At 41.6% G+C, this 19,234-nt stretch overlaps 1 protein-coding gene and 1 pseudogene across 10 annotated transcripts in view; one reads left to right on the top strand and one right to left on the bottom strand.

The window, feature by feature from the left end:
* The window catches only part of LOC129556178 (ankyrin repeat domain-containing protein 26-like), a 90,039-nt gene extending 80,752 nt beyond the window's left edge, over nucleotides 1-9,287 (bottom strand). For 5 of the 10 annotated variants that reach the window (XM_088844232.1, XM_088844234.1, XM_088844241.1 and 2 more), the window contains exons 1-4: nucleotides 8,744-9,286; nucleotides 6,111-6,225; nucleotides 5,776-5,949; nucleotides 1,300-1,406 (exon numbers count right to left, since the gene is read on the bottom strand). In XM_088844232.1, coding sequence (XP_088700358.1) covers nucleotides 1,300-1,406; nucleotides 5,776-5,949; nucleotides 6,111-6,225; nucleotides 8,744-8,976 — 629 coding nt within the window. In that variant the 5' untranslated portion in view covers nucleotides 8,977-9,286. Of the gene's footprint in view, nucleotides 1-1,299; nucleotides 1,407-5,775; nucleotides 5,950-6,110; nucleotides 6,226-8,743 lie in introns of all 10 variants that reach the window. The other 5 variants (XM_088844237.1, XM_088844240.1, XM_088844238.1 and 2 more) reach the window with 2 other exon arrangements.
* Nucleotides 1-19,234, top strand: part of LOC148775481 (ankyrin repeat domain-containing protein 26-like) — a 221,217-nt pseudogene that overhangs the window by 183,187 nt on the left and 18,796 nt on the right.

Genomic DNA, 19,234 nt, shown 5'->3' with positions numbered 1-19,234 from the left:
ACGTAGCAGCACTTAACTATTTCAAAAGTCCCCGATGAAGACTCCCCTGGTGGACTAGGGGCTACAACTCCAGGCTCCCAATGCAGGGGGCCCAGGTTCCATCCCTGGACAGGGAACTTCATCCCACATGCCACAACTGAGAGTTCCCACAGCTAAGACCCCATGCAGTTTAATAAATAAATGCTTTTAAAAAATAATAACAAAGTCCTTGATGGACGAGAAACTATGCTGAGGTCGCTTATCTGAGGCAGGTGAGTATTTAAGGGGACGAATCCCCTATTTCCTCCTTAGTCTGATATATTATACTTCAAAGTCAGCTAGAGGTTGGGTTAAGCAAAGGCTATTTGCAGGCTTAAAACAAAAATATTAACAATAATGGAAATCAAAATAGTCACCGTGGCACTTAATGATGTTGACACGCATGTGCTCTTCACTAAAGGAAATACTATATATACACACAGCCACTTTTGAAGGATGCGTTACTATTTGCCTTTTTGTATCAGGAAACTTATTTGCTGATGATGAGTTATGTGCACAAGGTCATAACCCTAACAGGTAGGAAAGCTAGGAGTTGAACCCAGTCTGAATCTAAAGCCCATCATTTTCATCTGCATCATCCACCTCTGACTTATCTTTGTTAAAGGAACGGTTTATCCAATTAAACCTATCATTCTTCCTTCTACATTCATTGAAAATGAAAACATCAAAATGTACTAGAGATGAAAAAGGATAAAAACTGATGAGCCCACAGTATCTGGGGACAGTGATTACTAATCACTGTTTTGTTGCTGTTTAGTCACTAAACTGTGAAGGACTCTTCTGCAATCTAATGACATCAGTATTTTTCAAAGAAAGTAACTGAGAGCAAAGAGTCACCCCAAAAGACAAAATCAAGTCCTTTATGTTGAGTATGCATCTTTTAAGGAAAAACAGATACGAAGTAGAGGTTTAACAATCATTATAAAAGAATTAAGAAATTCGATACTGTCATAAGGTAATCTAAAAAGCAGAATCCGTATTTTATAAAGCTAACGAAACTAGTATGAAATCCCTCAGCTACTCCAAGATCAACCAGAAACAGGAACAGGTTGCATATGACATCACTCAATATTAAAAAGGAATATGAATCCTGCTATATATTTCTGCTATATAGTTTTTCACGATTCCCAGTCAGAATAATTGATTTTCTACCTAACTGAGGAAGTGTTGATCACAAATGAAACCTCTTATTAATTTAATCTTGATGTTAGCACCAGAGAACAGCACTAAGATTTTTAAAAAGGAAAAGAACAACTGTACCTTTTCATCTTATCAACCGCATGTATATCTGCTTCTTTCTTTACTAAAAATTCCACTATTTGCTGTTTCCTTTCCCTTATGCCAAGTAAGAGTGGTGTGAGGTCATCCTGTAAAACGGGAAAAACCATTTCTAATGTACACAGTTAACCTATTTCTAAGCTGAACTGAAAATCATGCAACAGATTCTCTGACCTTAAACATACAATTCAGAAAGTAAATAAAAGGGAGCCCTTCCTCCTCATCCCCCGGGGCGCCTTCTATCTCCTCGAGATGCTCCTCCTCCAGGCCTTCCATGGGGGTCCAGGGGCTAAGACTTGAGCTCCCAAGGCAGGGGGTCCAGGTTCCATCCCTGGGCAGGGAACTAGATCCCACGTGCCGAAACTAAAGATCCCACGTGCCACAACTAGACCCAGTGCAGCCAAATACGTCTTTTGAAAAAATAAATAAATGAGATGCTCCTCCTCTACCTCTTCCAAAGATGAACCACAGAGTCATTCTCAAAAATCACTTTCAACATTTACTGGTTCCAAGGATCTTTCCTTCTCTCATAGTATTTATCAGGGATATTGTAGTATTTACTTGCTCTATTACTAGTCTCAACACTCCTCCAGAGAGAATCAATTAGCTACTGAATCAACTGCATATTTTAGGAGCAATGCTGAGGCAGGAATATATAATATTATCTGTAGCATGCATAACCTGTCCAAGGATGACCAAGAGTAACCTCATGAGGTTTACAGACATTACAATGGGAATATTATCCTCTACATGAACATGCAAAGAGACAAGTGGTTTTGGTTTGTTTTCTTCCAAAACACCAACTGTGGGCACCGTGTTTTTCGGCTTTCTCAGCAAAGTCTCCTGAAATTTAATCTTACTCGTTCTCCCTCGCTTGTTCCTTCCCCCGCCCTTAAAGTTAAACTGAGGGGTCAGCATTAGTTAGATGCCGTTCTGACGCAGAACAACACCGCTTATCTTCAAAGGCCTTTCTTGAGGACTCTCACGTGATTACCTCCAGACCTCCAGGAGGAAGCTGCCTTAATCCCAGAGTTCTGGTCTCTGTCTTGCTTTACTGCTCTTCGTTAAAGATTACGAGGTGAGCTACCAATAAACACGCACTCGGCATTATCTCGGGGAGTTGCTCTTCCGTGACCTCTCCCTGCGCGCTCTCATAATCCTCTGTGTTTGGGAGACTCATTCAGTGTGAAACTGCCACAACCAACTTAAAAATTCTAATTTGAAAAATTCAATCCCATCCTTAAGAGATTCTTTTAAAATATGAAATCCATTATAGATTAACTAGACTGTCTTTAAAACCTTGAAAAAGTTATCAAAATAAACTATAAAACAAGAATTGTAAACTCAAATGCTTATGGAGGGAAAGCTGGTGACCTAAGTTAAAAAGCCAGGTGAGGCTGGCAAACGAGCGAACACACGCCCCGTACAGAAGGGGAGGCCGCCACATGCAGACCAAACAGTAGAATGGGCTCGGGGGGACCAGATTTAGTTCTCTGAGAAGCCTGAGATGCAGACCTCTGCATGAGATTGCTAAATTTTCAATGCTGACTCAGTTTGTGGAGGTAGGTAAGCGAAACATATCCAAGGATCACATTTGGTCTGCAGCCCACTTGTGGTTTTACGTTCTGCTGTTTCCAAACAGGTGGGTATAAAGCAAATATTTCTATGTGAAAGCTTTCCTTTCCTTAGTGTCATGTGTTTCACAAGAGAAGTGGGTGTCAATACGTAATAAAAGTTGCTCTGGACTCATAATTCTGTTAAAATAAATTTAAAAAACAAGACTCGAAATTCCCACTTGAAGAATGTTTCCACTGCTTGCTAAAACTACAATCTATTTCTAGAATTTGCCCAGATTATTAACCAAATGGATAATGAGTTCCTAAGACTGCTGAAACTAAATGATGAAAACAATCCCCATCTGTACTAACTTCATGGGTTTTGATGTTTAAAGCTATCATCTTGCTTATGCCAGGGCTCAGCAAATCTAACAGACACACTGCAAGAGTCTGTCCTGCTGACACCAAACGAAGGCTCGTGAATTACTGTTACTGCAGTCAGGAAAACCCTGTTGGTAACAAACATCTGTTGACCTAATGACCTGGTTGATAACAGAAGGTGCAAAAGTCTTAAAGGATCAGACTCCAGATGAAGTAACTTCGCCATGACCAAATCTCTAAAGACTCTTGGCGTGGTTGGAAGGAAAAGGAGCTATATCATTCAAGCCAATAGACATTGCGAAAAATATTCCTTTTAACTTCTCAATCACAGAGGCAGAGGAAAAAGTCAGGCTAATATTGTTGCAAAGAAGGGAGCTATGGAAGTAGCTGGCACTGATCAAACTCCAACTCTTCTATAGATTACTTATTTTTGAGATAGGTGCACTTAGAAATTATACTTAATTACTCCACAGTTCTTCACCAAGGATCGTATCAGAATCTCATGGAAATATTTCTAAAGACACACGTCCAGGCCTTCCTCGATTTATTCCATCAAAATCTTCAGGGAACAGCCTGGGCTTATAAATTTTTTATAAGCTTTCCTAAGTGATTGTGGTTTTCACCAGCACAATCTAGCTGAGAATTAGCGCAGCAAACATTCCAGTCTCATCTCTCACCCACATGGCCAATTCCTTCTCTTACTTGAGGATTTGAAGAAAAAAGAACATGTAAGAGGTAAGAGTCATCAAAACTGCATTAAATTTTCCTGGGTAAACAGTGGTAGAACAGGGACTAATAAACACAAAAGGCAACCTGATCTCATTGTTTATAAACCCCTTACTTTCTATCAAGACCTAGACTGACAGCAGACTCAACCGAGACTCTTATCTAACTGGGTGTTTCTGCCAGAATAGGATAATATTTCTGTTAAATACCTGTTCTTCTCTCTTCTTTCCAACGTAATCACCACCTTTTCACTGCTGATCTGATTTCGGCAGTCTTCCTAAAACTGATACCTAGGCAAGTCTCCAATTCACTCAATCTCTTTCTCAAAATAACAACTATTATCCCTGACACTGAAAAGCACCTTACCAAAATATATAAACCGAAGGGGGAAAAAAAACAAAAACCAAAACCTCAGGACTTCTGTGGTGGTCCAGTGGCTGGGTCTCAGTGCTCACAGTGTAGGGGGTCTGGGTTCCATCCCTGGTAGGGAACTAGATCCTGCACGCTGAAACTAAGACCTAGCACAGCCAAATAAATATTAAAATAAATAAATTTTTTAAAAAATTGGCTAAGTTAAAAAAAAACACAAAACCCTCTTCTTGGCATATCCCAACTGCCAAAATTCCACCTTGATCTCCATTTTTCACCTGCTTGCTCCTTTGCCTCTCCTTTTAGCCTCTGAAGCCTTGAGCAATGAGAGAGAAATCACTTTTATATAAGTCATTCTTTCATAAAATTGGAATGTGTTAACAGCAGCAAGATTTCTATGATGTTGTCAAATGCTTGTTTGAGTTTTAAGACAAATTCTATTTCCAAGGCAAATTTTGCTTTACTGTTATTTTAGACTAATTAGAAAAAAAAAAATTTTTTTTCAGTAAGGGAAAAATACTTGGAAAAAGTTTTACCTTCAACAAGTGCAGTGTTGTCACAAATATCTGCCATAAACACACAAAAAACGCTTTACTCTCTAATGCTTCTTGAGCAATATCGTGTTTTCAAGTGACATCTTAGACAATCAAGTGCTTTCAAAATATTTTCACTCGGGGAAGGCTGGAGCTTCCAAACAATGAAAACTGAGCCCACCTGTGAGAGTGGGGGCGCTCTCTCTGCAGCTCCTGGCGGGGCTGCAGCCGCAGGAGAAAGAGCAGGAGGGGCAGCTTCACCATCACCAGCTCCCCTCACTCAGCTGCAACCCCGCCGAGCAGCCCCCCAGGGCTGAGCGTGGGAGACCCGAGGTGTGTCCCTGGCGAACCAAGTGGTCACCAGCACAAGTGTCCGCCCCTCGCTGGGTGTCACACGTGACCTGAGCCATTGACCGGATCTCAGAACCGGGGTCCTGGAGGGCTCAGGGCTGCAGGCCTGCTGCCTCCCCAGCCCACTTGCGCCGCCCCAGCTTCCCCTGCTGGGCGCTGGGTCTCCTTCCTCCCACCCCCATCCCTACCCCAGCAGCTGCGCCCATTCCCTGAGCCCCTGGAAGCAGCCACCCACCACGTCACTGCACTCCCCCCAGGCCTTCATTTTTTGTAGGACTTGAGCCTACAACCCACCCTGATTTTCCTGTGGGAAAATCTTCCTTCGGGGCTAGAAGGGTGGCTGAGAGAGAGAGCTTGGCCCTTTCTGTGGGCTCTGACATTTTCCACCCACCCCCTGACTTGGCTTTGGAGTTGTTTCCATGGTAACAGGGCCTGCTGGACACTACTCAGTCTACCTATTTACATACTGTTATCAATAAAACACATCTAGTTTAAAAAAATGCTTTGCAAATATTTGGTCAATAAAGTTAGTTGAGCTATACCTGGTTCCTGGCTTCTATATTGGCGTCATAGGAAAGCAGCTTTGCTGCGAGTGAGACATTCTGGAAAAGGACAGCATAGTGGAGGGCGGTGTTGCCACAGACGTCCACGACATTCGGGTCGGCACCACGCTCCAGCAGAAGAGTCGCACACTCCTCCTCTTGGCATTCTACGGCCTGTCAGTGTTGTGCCAAGAAAGTGTAAATTCTAGGAATTCAAAGTAGACAGTCCACAAGCTTCACCAGTTCCCTATATTTCAATGACATAAATTCATTCTTAGTCTCAGTAGTTAAATCTTTACATCCCCCTCACGGGGATATGGTTCGCTGCCCCATACCTTCATCAGCGCGGTCTTGTTTTCAGCGTCACAGAGGTTCAGCAGGCATTTTCTCTCCAGGAGGAAAGCTACCACCCCTGCATGGCCGCAGGCACAGGCCAAGTGGAGCGCCGTCCTACGAGAGCAAGAGCAGTTTTCAGGAAACTGCCGTGTAACTGTTCCAAAACAAACAACTGTTCACGTGATTGAAAACACTCAGCAGCATGGTACTCCCTTCCCTCTAAACAAAGATTTCGTTTTCTTCTGGAGAAAGAGCAGCAAATATTAGCTTTAGCTCCCCTTACACAGTAATGAAAGAACAGTCTACTTGAATGGAATGCGCGAGACCTGGAGACAGCTCGACGTGGGTCTGACCTTGACTTTCACTCTGTCACTCAGGAGCTGCCGCTCAGCCTCTCTGTGCCTCAGTTTCCTCATCAGCAAAATGGAGAGAGAGTAGCAGTTATCCCACAGGACACCGCTGCGATGCCTCACTGAGATCCATGCACAGGGTTCAGAACGGCTCCTCGCACAGGTAACAGCTAGTAACTCTTAGATTATGTTACCATACTTACTACTGTTCCTACTCTCTCACAAGGACAACATCTGAATGAAGTCAAAGGACATTACACCTCCTTTGCAGACCTGTTTTGAGGATTAGAGACAACACTGTACTTTGAGGATTCTAATATGCTCATTTTCTCACATTTTAACGTCTCTGACATTGGAATATAATTTAAAACTCACAGTCTTTACAACTATAAACTGTAGCATTTTTGTCTGTTCATTTCTCATTGTTCCTGTTGGTCTAATTCCCATGAGGTGTTTTTGTCTAAGGTTGCTTTAGAGATGATGTATGTTATACATTATGATATAATACAGGTGCATTACACAGTGACCCACAATTTTGAAAGGTTAGACTGCATTAAAGTGACTGTAAAATATGAGCTATAATCCCCATGATGGACAATATATCCTTGTAGCTTGCAGGATTTTAGTTCCCTCAACAGAGAGCGAACCCTGGGCCCAGAGCAGTGAGTCTTAACCACTGGACTGCCAGGAAATTCCCAAGATTCCCTTGACTTCTGAAAAGGCTGAAAGTTGTCACAGGGTACCAATCCTCACAAAAAATTCAAAATTAAATTGAAATTGACAAGTTATTCTTATCTGCGCCGCATTCCTATTAGTGCCAGAAAGACAAGCCCTGTCTGCTCATCCGACTTCCCTACAGATAGCTTGATCTACAGAGATTTTTAAATTTGGGGGGTTGCTAATGGCAACCCACTCCAGTATTCTTGCCTGGAGAATCCCATGGAGGGAGGAGCCTGGTAGGCTACAGTCCATGGGGTCGCAAAGAGTCGGACACGACTGAGCGACTTCACTTCACTTAAATCAACTTTCAGATTTCTTTTTTTTTCTGGTGCCCAAACGCAGGAAACTCAGGAATTCTTCCCTTTGAAATCATTCTTACAAAGTCTCTGGGGTGGGATATATGTATACTTACAACTGATTTATGATGTTGTACAGCAGAAACGAACACAACATGGTAAAGCAATTACCATCCAATTAAAAAAAAATATTAAGGTTAACAAACAGTAGAACCAGAAAAAATAAGAAGGTCTTTGTCAGCACATAGAAAATGTATAGATAGGAATTTCAGCTTTCTTCTAGTACTTTTCTCACCCTGTGTATTTAAAATTTTTGATCCATACTCCATCTGAAACTTTTTGGTGAGATAAAAATCTAGTTACTTTTCTCTAAATAGTTACCAGGTTATTTCTCCACCATCTACACATAATTTATCTTTTCTGATAGAAAATGTCATCCAGCGAATTTTGATATCTCAATCTTGTCTACTATACAAACCTTTCAATTTTCATCACAACAATTAAAGACAGCATGTGTAACCCAAAATCTTTAAAACCACAATATGTTTATTTGGTTTAAATACGGAAAGACCATATATCCTAAGAAAATGTCTTCCTATTCAAAGACACAGCCAGCTTCCTACTTCAAAGCTGTCTTCTAAGGTCCTTCAGCAAGGAACATATACACAGAAGTGTACACTGATATAAAACGGATACTGAATTGTAGCTGAACAATTTTTAACCCAGAAGTTGGCTTGTCATGGGGATTATTTTTCTCACTACACAGTTTTCTATAATATATAACATTATGGTATAAAAATGTGTACATTAAAAATAAGATGCTGACAACCTCAAAAATCTGTCCACTGCCAATATCCACAATGGACCATCCATGAAGAAGAGTTTTCATCAATCACATGAGAAAAACAATGTGAGAGCCAGGGAGTTCCAGATTTCTTGAGGGCTACAGAACTTGAGAGCTCTTACTCATGAGTACATCATGTTAACGCATGCATAAAGACAAATGAAAAGGAGGAGGAGGAAGAAGAAGAAACAAAGATGCTATTCATATTTTATTTCAGTTCTGTGACTACTGACATTCAGTTAAATAAATTTAAAACGACCACTGAAGTGCTCTCTACGGGGAATTATAAGCGGGTCCGAAACCAGCTAAAGCTTTTGCAGCCTATCAAGTCTCTGGGGCGCTGCATTCCACAAAGGTGTCTGCGAGCCTTGGAGGGGAAACTCACAGGAGGGACCCCTGCCAGGCCCTTCCTCCCCACTTACCTGTTCATCTTGTCCTTGTCGTTCAGGCCATTCTTTCCGAGCAACAGAACCTGGTGTGTTTTGGCTACGCTGCCTACGCTGGCAGCTTTGTGGATTTCTCCGAGGTCCTTGTCTCGGATGTGGTACCCGGGCTTGAAGTTGGTTCCATGATGACCTCTGTCTGTCCCCGGGATGATGGAGGAGCTGAAGGGCAACAAGTCCTTCTTCCTCCAGTAGCCCCAAATCTTCTTCATCGCAGAGCCTATGGGCTCCAAACACACCTCACCTCCCCCTTGGCTCTGCACAGTCCCCTAAACGCAACACAAGCGCTACAGTTAAGCCAGAGCCGTCCCGCCACAACCTCCCAGCTGGGAAGCTCAACGGTTTGGAATCGTTCATCCCAGAATGATCGTTGCTAAGCAACATCTCCAAACACACTGCCCATGTGCCAGTGTGCATGTGCACGAACAGGAAGTGCATTTTTCGAAAGAAACAGTATCAATAAACCCTTACCTAAGGTAAGAAGGAAAGAGAGGAAACTGAAATACACACAGAGAGGAAAGTGACATTGCAACAGATACCTCAGAAGTAAAGAAGCATAATCATAAGGGACCATTATTATTGATGAAAAATTACAAGTTGGAAAACCTAGAAGAAATAGATAAATTCTGAGAAACATACACCCTGTCAAGACGAAAACAAGAAAAAATAGAAAAAACTCAACACTCCAGTAACAAATAAGGAGATTTAAATATTAATTTAAAAAAAAAACTCCCATAAGCTAAAACCTTAGGACCAAATGGATTCAAAGCTCAATTCTACCAACAATCAAGTATGAATTAAAAGTAAGACTATGCAGAGAAAACACTTGACAGAATTCAAACCCACTCATGATTTTTAAAAAATTCAATAAAATAGCAAAGAAATTTCTTCAATACAATAAAGGCCACTTATGAAAAGCACAAAAAGTGAAAGTGATAGTCGTTCAGTCTGTCTGACTCTTTGCTATGCCATGGACTATGCAGTCCATGGAATTCTCTAGGCCACAATATTGGAGTGGGTAGCCTTTCCCTCTTGAATCTGAAAAGGATTATGTGTGTACGTGTGAGTGTGTGTGTGACTGAGTGTGTATGTGTATTAGTCAATCAATCATGTCCGACTCTTTGCGACCCCACAGACTATAGCCTATAGGCTCCTCTGTCCATGGAATCTCCCAGGCAAGAATACTGGAGTGGGCAGACATTTCCTTCTCCAATCTGCTGCTGCTGTTGCTAAGTTGCTTCAGTCGTGTCCGACTCTGTGCAACCCCACAGCCGGCAGCTCACCAGGCTCCCCCATCCCTGGGATTCTCCAGGCAAGAACACTGGAGTGGGGTGCCATTTCCCTCTCCAATGCATGCAAGTGAAAAGTGCAAGAGAAGGTGTTCAGTCGTGTCTGACTCTTAGCGACCCCACGGACTGCAGTCTACCAGGTTCCTCTGTCCATGGGATTTTCCAGGCGAGAGTACTGGAGTGGGTTGCCACTGCCTTCTCCACCTTCTCCAGGGGATCTTCCCAACCCAAGGATTGAACCCAGGTCTCCTGCAGCAGACAGATTCTTTACAGTCTAAGCCAGCAGGGAAGCCCCATTTATATAATATACACACACATATACATACATATCTGAATCACTGTGCTGTACAACTGAAACTAACACAATATAGTCAATCAACTATAACTCAATAAACACCACCACTTGCTAGGTTTATAAACACTGCATCCGATACCTCTTATATAGCTACTTCACAGTAAGAGCCTTCAGTTCAGTTCAGTTCAGATCAGTTCCTCAGTCGTGTCCGACTCTTTGCGACCCCATGAATCACAGCACGCCAGGCCTCCCTGTCCATCACCAACTCCCAGAGTTCACTCAAACTCATGTCCATCTGTATAACTAGACTAAATTTTGTACAAAAAGGTTTTCCTTGAGAATATACTACTTTCTAACATTTTAATAGGCAATTACAAGAATTACACCTACTGACAACTGTACTAAGCACTTCTACAAACATCAATTAACTCATTAGCTGTAATGATTCTGGAAAGGAAAGAATTACAAATATGAGTAAGCTGCAGCCTTTTCGCCAGGTCTTTGGACTCTACTAGTCCTCTTACATCAAACCACATGTCTCTAAGACAAACACATCAATACAAAACAAGTCTCCTATTTCATTCATGGTCCAGACACTAACGGTAAATAGGTAAATAAGGTAAAATTTAGAAAGCTCTTAGAAAACTATGAGATTATTTGCTGTTGCAATAAATTTCACTACCTCTCCATAATGTTTAAAATAGTAAGATGGGGAAAATACGATGAAAAACACTTAATAACGATCACTAAATACGTATTATGGCATGTCTATCACTGTTAAGTCCCCTGCACTGAAACAGGACACTCACAGAGCAGAGTGCTCATTTTCTCACAAGCAGAAGAATAACATCCAAAATGTGGTCTCTGTACTGCCTATAGTTTCCTCCTTACCATCCGGGGAAGTGATAAACTAACCTAATCAATTGAGGAAGTGAAATCATTACCAAAACCCAGAGTATCTATTATTAGTAGCAAGAGTCCCCCCTCCTTGGTGTGGGGGGGGCACTTTTATAAGTTTATTCTAAAGAAACAACTTTTTGAAGTGTTCAAAAGTGTTTTCACAACTGATGTTGCAGTTTTTACAAACAGGAAAACTGTAAATGATGTGCAAAGGTCGTTGACAGGGCACTGGTTAAAGAAATGACAGTGGGGCCAAGAACGGACTCTGATTTAGACACTGAAGGTGACGATGCGCATGGAGTGACAGACACGCTACCGCAGAGCAGAGGGACGTGGTCGGGTAACGCAGTCGTCGGTGGAGCTCACACGGTCTTCCTGGCCTGAACCACAATCAGGGTGCTGGCTCCTCCAAGAGAGTCGCAAAGGATTTGAGATCAATTCCTATGGAAAATATTAAAGGCCTCTCCTTGGATGAAGCCATCGTATGTCACTACCTGACTGCTCTAGACAATTGGATTTGAATGACAAATACTACTTTCCCGAGAACTCCCCGAGAGCTTTTCGTTGTGGGAGATCTGCAGCTAGGACCTCAGGGATGGGACCCAGTCCGTGTTTGAGAGGGACATGTGGTGTGGGAGCAAATTCCTCTGCTCTGAGATGCCACTCACGAACTCTGCAGAATGAAGGACAGCCAACTTCAAGAGTGTCTGGTTTCTACCAACTGCTGGAAAAAAATTCCTGCACCTCTCGAGGATGCCAGTTAACACCTGCCCTTGAGGACTCTTCTGTGAGGGAGAAAGCAGCTGGGAAAGCTGGAGCCAGCTCTGAGCTGTTCACGGGGCAGGTGGACTGGAGGGCTGAAGGGCACAGAGGGAGGGGCGTCCAAGACCCTCAGCCACCTGCCAGACTGAAGGCCAGAGGCAACCTGATGTAAAATGAGGCACCACAGTCCCTCCCAGTGTCCCTTCTCTTTGAGACGTATTTATTCACGAATGGTCCGTCAAGGCTGAAGGAGCCATTGCCTGAGGTGGGCTGAGAGCTTAACCTCCAGTTTCGATACCAATCTCAACCCTGTGGTTTCTCAGGATCTATTGTGTGAGCGACTGACATGACCTCTTCCTCTGCTCAAAAAAGTGCGCCCAGCATGTCAGGATCATACAATTCTTATTTCCGGCCTTGTTACTTTGGGAATTTTGAATTTCTTTTCTTTTGTTTGTAACAAGTAACCTAAAATTTCCTAGAACACTAAACAAAATGACACTAAATAAATGGTACAACACTAAATAAAGTGGTATTTTTTTAAAAAGGGGATATTATAAATAATACTGATGAAATAGTGTTAAAAATTTGAAATTTTCACCAAAGATTTCTCTACCTGATTCAGATTATTTCTCTCAATCTTCAGTTTCATTTCTACTGCTCGGAAAGTGAGTTCTAATTGCTGTTTCACTTCAACTACTTTACTATATTCGTCTTCTTTACTTCTTAACTGCTCCCTCATTTTTTCGTATAACATATCGGCATTTCTTCTATTCTCTTCTTCCTTTAAGGTGAATCTGCACAATTTAAAGCTCTTCTTAGCTCTTCTTAGAAAATCATGAGATAATTCACTGCTGCAATAACTTTTGTTCCCTCTTCACAATGTTTAAAACAGTAAATGTGGGGGGAATACAAGGAAAAACACTTAATAATCATCACTGTTTTCAGACAGAGGGTTAAGAATAAAACTGCATAACATTTTGTTTTCATTTTCTCTTGAGAAAAATGGCTACTTCATACATCTGCGGGTGGGAATGTAAAGTAAAATAAACTTTCCTAAGAATACTTTAGAAATATACATCACCGACCTTTTTTAAGTTCTCATACTTTAACCAAAGAATAACGATATCATTAAAGAAAATGTATTCAAAATAATCAGAAAGGTGCAAATGAATTTATAGAAAAGGTGTTCCTTGCAGTATTAAATAGAATACAGAAAAGTAATAAACAACTGAAAGTCAATTTAGTAAATAACTAATGGGGTTTCCATTATGGTAGACTCCTGTATGGTCATGAAAATGACGATTTGGAAAAATATACATTAAGTTACCGGAAGCATTCACTGTTAAGAACCTGCTATATTATTTCCAAGAATTTCACACTCCACAATACTAGTGACACTTTCTCCCCTGTAAAATCCGAGAGGGTAAGTTAGTCCTAATAACACGTCTACATCTCTGCAGTATTAAAGGAAACAACAGTTCAAATATTTCTTTAAAAGCGAGATGTACAGTACCTCAAGTTGCTGAGCTCTTGTTTCCACTCTACTTTCTGATGCTGACTGTGATTTCACTTCTTTCGTTTCTGACAGCTCTTTTTGTAGCCCACGAACCTTACTTTTCATTTTGTAAAATTCTCCTCTAAGTAGTTCAGAGTGGCTTCTTTGAAAACCTACTAACATTTCACGCGAAAGAATTGCATCCTGAATTTTGAACAAGCTAACAGAATCTGCATGATGAAGAAAACAAAGATAGAAACAACAAAAAAATTAATGTGAGTAATTTTTGAGTAGAAAGGACTGTGCCTTTCACGTTCACACACCACGCACTGAACAAGCATTAAGTGTCTATAATGTGGAAGACATGATTCTAGCTCTGCAGATAAAACAGACGTCCCTGGCTCTTGTTTAGCTTGAAGTCTAGTAGACGAGAAAGACAAATAAAATAATTATGAACTCTGAGAGATACCCTAAGTAAAGAGAGTTCTATGATCACATAACAGAACTTGACATAGATTGGATCCAGGAAAATTTCCCTGGGGAAGAGATGTCACTGAGAAATGGAGGATGAGCAGCAAGGAGTGAGCGGAGCAGGAGGAACAACCCTGTGGACACTCTCCAGCTGCCACATGTTTCTAACCAAGACAGAGGGAACAGCTACCGATTTACCTTCCTGAGTGGAGCGAGCAAAAACAATGCCGACAAAATGCATTAAACAATGATTTTCATGACAAAGGACTTCAGGGACTGAAGGACAACGATCCTGGAAACACGGGAGGTTACCCTAAGGAACACCCCAGCTCACTGCCTGGAGAGAATTTCCAGGCCCCACCACGGGGAGAAGGAACAGAAGCTGAGTCAGCCAGACTCCCTGACAGGAGGTGAGGAAGCTGACAGTCTGGTGAAACCAAAATGGGCAGAGATCACAGAGCAGAACTGCGGAGAGGAGAGAGTGGAACAGAAAAAAAGACCCTGGAGATCTGAGGAGGAGCCCCCTCGGGTATTCAGCAGAGGAGCGAACAGCGCCCATCTGGGAGAAACCACCTGAGACCAGGGAGAAACCATCTGCAAAGACCACAGGAGCCTGTGCCCGGTGCTCACTCAGTCCCAGGAATTCCACCTACTCTCATGAGCCGGGCTGGAAAAACTTCTCCTTACAGTAGAATGAATGGTGTAGTCAGTAAGGTCTTGCCTCCAAGGCAGGAAATAATCAGCCCTAGCCCCAGGGTCCCTCTGGATGCACCTAACAAATCATGGAAACAAGAGCAGAGAAGGATCTCTGGAAAACTTTCAATATTTGGAAACAAAAATCAGAGGGATCTAAGAGGTAATGAAAAGAATTACATAGTATTTTGAACTGAAGGAAAATGAAAACGTTAAGACCAGCAGACATTTACAGTTCTATGAAGACCTACAACTACAACAGTGTTAGAACTAACACCCAAAAAAGATGTGCTTTTCATTATAGGGGACTGGAATGCAAAAGTAGGAAGTCAAGAAACACCTGGAGTAACAGGCAAATTTGGCCTTGGAGCCCGGAATGAAGCAGGGCAAAGGCTAACAGAGTTTTGTCAAGAGAAGGCACTGGTCATAGCAAACACCCTCTTCCAACAACACAAGAGAAGACTTTACACATGGACATCACCAGATGGTCAACACCGAAATCAGACTGATTATATTCTTTGCAGCCAAAGATGGAGAAGCTCTATACAGTTAGCAAAAACAAGACCAGGAGCTGACTGTGGCTCAGATCATGAACTCCTTATTGCTAAATTCAGACTTCAATTGAAGAAAGTAGGGAAAACCACTAGACCATTCAGATATGACCTAAATCAAATCCCTTATGATTATACAGTGGAAGTGAGAAATAGATTTAAGGGACGAGATCTGGTAGATAGAGTGCCTGATGAACTATGGACGGAAGTTCCTGACATTGTACAGGAGACAGGGACCAAGACCATCCCCATGGAAAAGAAATGCAAAAAAGCAAAATGGCTGTCTGGGGAGGCCTTACAAATAGCTGTGAAAAGAAGAGAAGCGAAAAGCAAAGGAGAAAAGGAAAGATATAAGAACCTGAATGCAGAGTGACAAAGAATAGCAAGGAGAGATAAGAAAGCCTTCCTCAGGGATCAATGCAAAGAAATAAGAGGAAAACAACAGAATAGGAAAAACAAGAGATCTCTTCAAGAAAATTAGAGATTCCAAGGGAACGTTTCATGCAAAGATGGGCTCGATAAAGGACAGAAATGGTATAGACTTAACAGAAGCAGAAGATATTAAGAAGAGGTGGCAAGAATACACACAAGAACTGTACAAAAAAGATCTTCACGACCAAGATAGTCACGATAATGTGATCACTGACCTAAGCCCGACATCTTGGAATGTGAAGTCAAGTGGACCTTAGAAAGCATCACTACGAACAAAGCTAGTGGAGGTGATGGAATTCCAGTTGAGCTATTTCAAATCTTGAAAGATGATGCTGTGAAAGGGCTGCACTCAATATGCCAGCAAATTTGGAAAACTCAGCAGTGGCCACAGGACTGGAAAAGGTCAGTCTTCATTCCAATCCCAAAGAAAGGCAATGCTAAAGAATGCTCAAACTACCGCACAATTGCACTCATCTCACACGCTAGTAAAGTCATGCTCAAAATTCTCCAAGCCAGGCTTCAGCAATATGTGAACCGTGACCTCCCAGATGTTCAAGCAGGTTTTAGAAAAGACAGAGGCACCAGAGATCAAATTGCCAACATCCGCTCGATCATGGAGAAAGCAAGAGAGTTCCAGAAGACAATCTATTTCTGCCTCATTGACTATGCCAAAGCCTTTGACTGTATGGATCACAAGAAACTGTGGAACATTCTGAAAGAGATGGGAATCCCAGACCACCTGACCTGCCTCTTGAGAAACCTGTATGCAGGTCAGGAAGCAACAGTTAGAACTGGACATGGAACAACAGACTGGTTCCAAATAGCAAAAGGAGTGCGTCAAGGCTGTATATTGTCACCTTGCTTATTTAACTTCTATGCAGAGTACATCATGAGGAACGCTGGGCTGGAAGAAGCACAAGCTAGAATCAAGATTGCTGGGAGAAATATCAATAACTTCAGATATGCAGATGACACCACCCTTATGGCAGAAAGTGAAGAGGAACTCAAAAGCCTCTTGATGAAAGTGAAAGAGGAGAGTGAAAAGGTTGGCTTGAAGCTCAACATTCAGAAAACAAAGATCATGACATCTGGTCCCATCACTTCATGGGAAATAGATGGAAAAACAGTGGAAACAGTGTCAGACTTTATTTTTTTGGGCTCCAAAATCACTGCAGATGCTGATTGCAGCCAGGAAATTAAAAGACGCTTACTCCTTGGAAGGAAAATTATGACCAACCTCGATAGTGTATTAAAAAGCAGAGACATTACTTTGCCAACCAAGGTCCGTCTAGTCAAGGCTATGGTTTTTCCCTTGGTCATGTATGGATGTGAGAGTTGGACTGTGAAGAAAGCTGATCGCCGAAGAATTGATGCTTTTGAACTGTGGTGTTGGAGAAGACTCTTGAGAGTCCCTTGTACCGCAAGGAGATCCAACCAGTCCATTCTAAAGGAGATCAATCTTGGGTGTTCACTGATGCTAAAGCTGAAACTGCAATACTTTGGCCGCCTCGTGACAAGTTGACTCACTGGAAAAGACTCTGATGTTGGGAAAGGTTGGGGACGGGAGGAGAAGGGGATGACAGAGAATGAGATGGCTGGATGGCATCACCGACTCTGTGGACATGAGTTTGAGTGAACTCTGGGTGTTGGTGATAGACAGGGAGGCCTGGCGTGCTGTGATTCACGGGGTCGTGGAGAATCGGACACGACTGAGGGACTGAACTGAGCTGACAAACGAATTCTAAAATTCATGTAGAAAGAAGGGAAAAAAATAAAACCAGATGGAACTACATAATTGTGACCTTTAACCATGCAGCAAAGAGAAGCAACACTTGGGTTACATGATGAGCTCTGAATGTTAAAAAATCGACAATAATTACAGTTGCTGTGCAGACCGAGGTTCTGCCAGATGGAGTGGCAGGGAGAGAAGTCCTGAGATTATTTCAGTTACTCTAGGAGGAACATGATGGTGATCTGACCGTGGGTGAAGGCACAGGAAAGAAGAGTCAACAGAAGGGACAGTGAGTGAGAAGGATCATAGGCCTGTGGCTCAGAGTATACACTCACTTTCATGTCCTTTTTATGCAAAACATACTTCTGAGATGCACAGCTCTGTAACATATCCCTGGCTCTAGAGCAGGACTGACAAGGTGTGCATCTATCACTACTCTATACACAGACAGGCTTTCCGCTAACATTTACGCTGCGCTCCTACCTTTACACCCCACGTCGAGAGGGTCTACTTGCAATGTGGAACTCGTAGAGTAAAGCACGCCTCCATCCTCAGAAACAGTCTCAGAAGACTGAGTGAAGTCATCCAGGTTGTTCACGTAATTCATTTGTTCTTTGACCTACACAAAAATAATACTGTCTCACAATGTCCTTAAAATATGTGTAAAATATATTAAGTGTACAGAGGTGATAAATCTTTCTCAAAGCAAAAACAGACACTTCTTAAAAGAACACATTTCTATCAAAAGGATAACTTTATCAGTAGTGTTTCTAAATGATGTGTTCAAAGTAAAGTTCTCTACAACAAAGGAAGATTTTCTATTTTGCCACTATTCCTTTTACAAAGGATTTTTCACTAGGATAAGATTTTTTAAAGTTCTTATTTTTTTTTTTTTTTTTTACTATACCTTCTTCTTTTCATACGGTGCTTTTCTCGCAGGCCTAAAAAACAAATGATTCTTTTCAGGCTAATAGTAAATACTCAAAAATATAAACAATGCCTAAACTTTTTGTTTTTTAGATAAGTTCTTTGCATTGGTAAGTAATTCTCTATAAAAGGATGCAACAATTAGTAAGAGGAGCATTAAAGGACAAAGAAAATAAATCAGCAATGGTAATAAAGCATTAAATTTAGAGCCAAGGAAAAGGAAAAACATAACGTTACTTGCATTAAGTGGTAGAAAGCAGTACACCAGGGTTTTCTGCACCTGTCATTTTCAATAAGAACTAACTTTTATGGCAATAAAACCTATCTGGGAGATATTCCTTAAGTCCTTCTAAGAAAGAAACCCATTCTGAATAAACATAATATTAGCTTTTTGAGGACTTCCTAGGCAAATGCTATGCATTATTATAAGCACCTGACATGTCTTAAAGGCATTTTAACCCTCACAGTCATTCTGCGAGATAGGTATAAGAAGAAATGGAGCACAGAAAGGCTGAGGAACTCACCCAAGCGCACACAGCACATCACCAAGAGACCCAGAATTCAAACCCAGGAAATCTGGCTTCAAAACTGCTCTTCCAAAATATGCTGAGAAAGTAATATTGAAACTCTTTTTAAGTAACATGACGGCGAATGAATCTATAGCATTATTCCATGTCTAGCTATAACTATAAACAATAATTTCTGAATCTTAAAACGTATTTCTCAAAAAATAAAAAGACTTCAGATGTAGGCAAGACTGGAAATCTACTTGCAATACACCATTTGTTTTTCGTAAAGAAATTCATCAATAGGCATTCATTCAACCATTCTGCTGTTTCTTTATGCATCTGACATCCACTTATTGAGCACACAATATGTGTTAGTGACACTCTTAGTACAGGAAGCACGGTTTTTTGTCATTT

Source organism: Moschus berezovskii, chromosome 15 (genome assembly GCF_049115385.1).
Source record: "Moschus berezovskii isolate FMDL1 chromosome 15, NW_MosBer_1.0, whole genome shotgun sequence".
Lineage (NCBI taxonomy): Eukaryota > Metazoa > Chordata > Mammalia > Artiodactyla > Moschidae > Moschus > Moschus berezovskii.
Note: the sequence above shows the minus strand (reverse complement) of the source record. Positions and strands in the feature narration are given on the sequence as shown.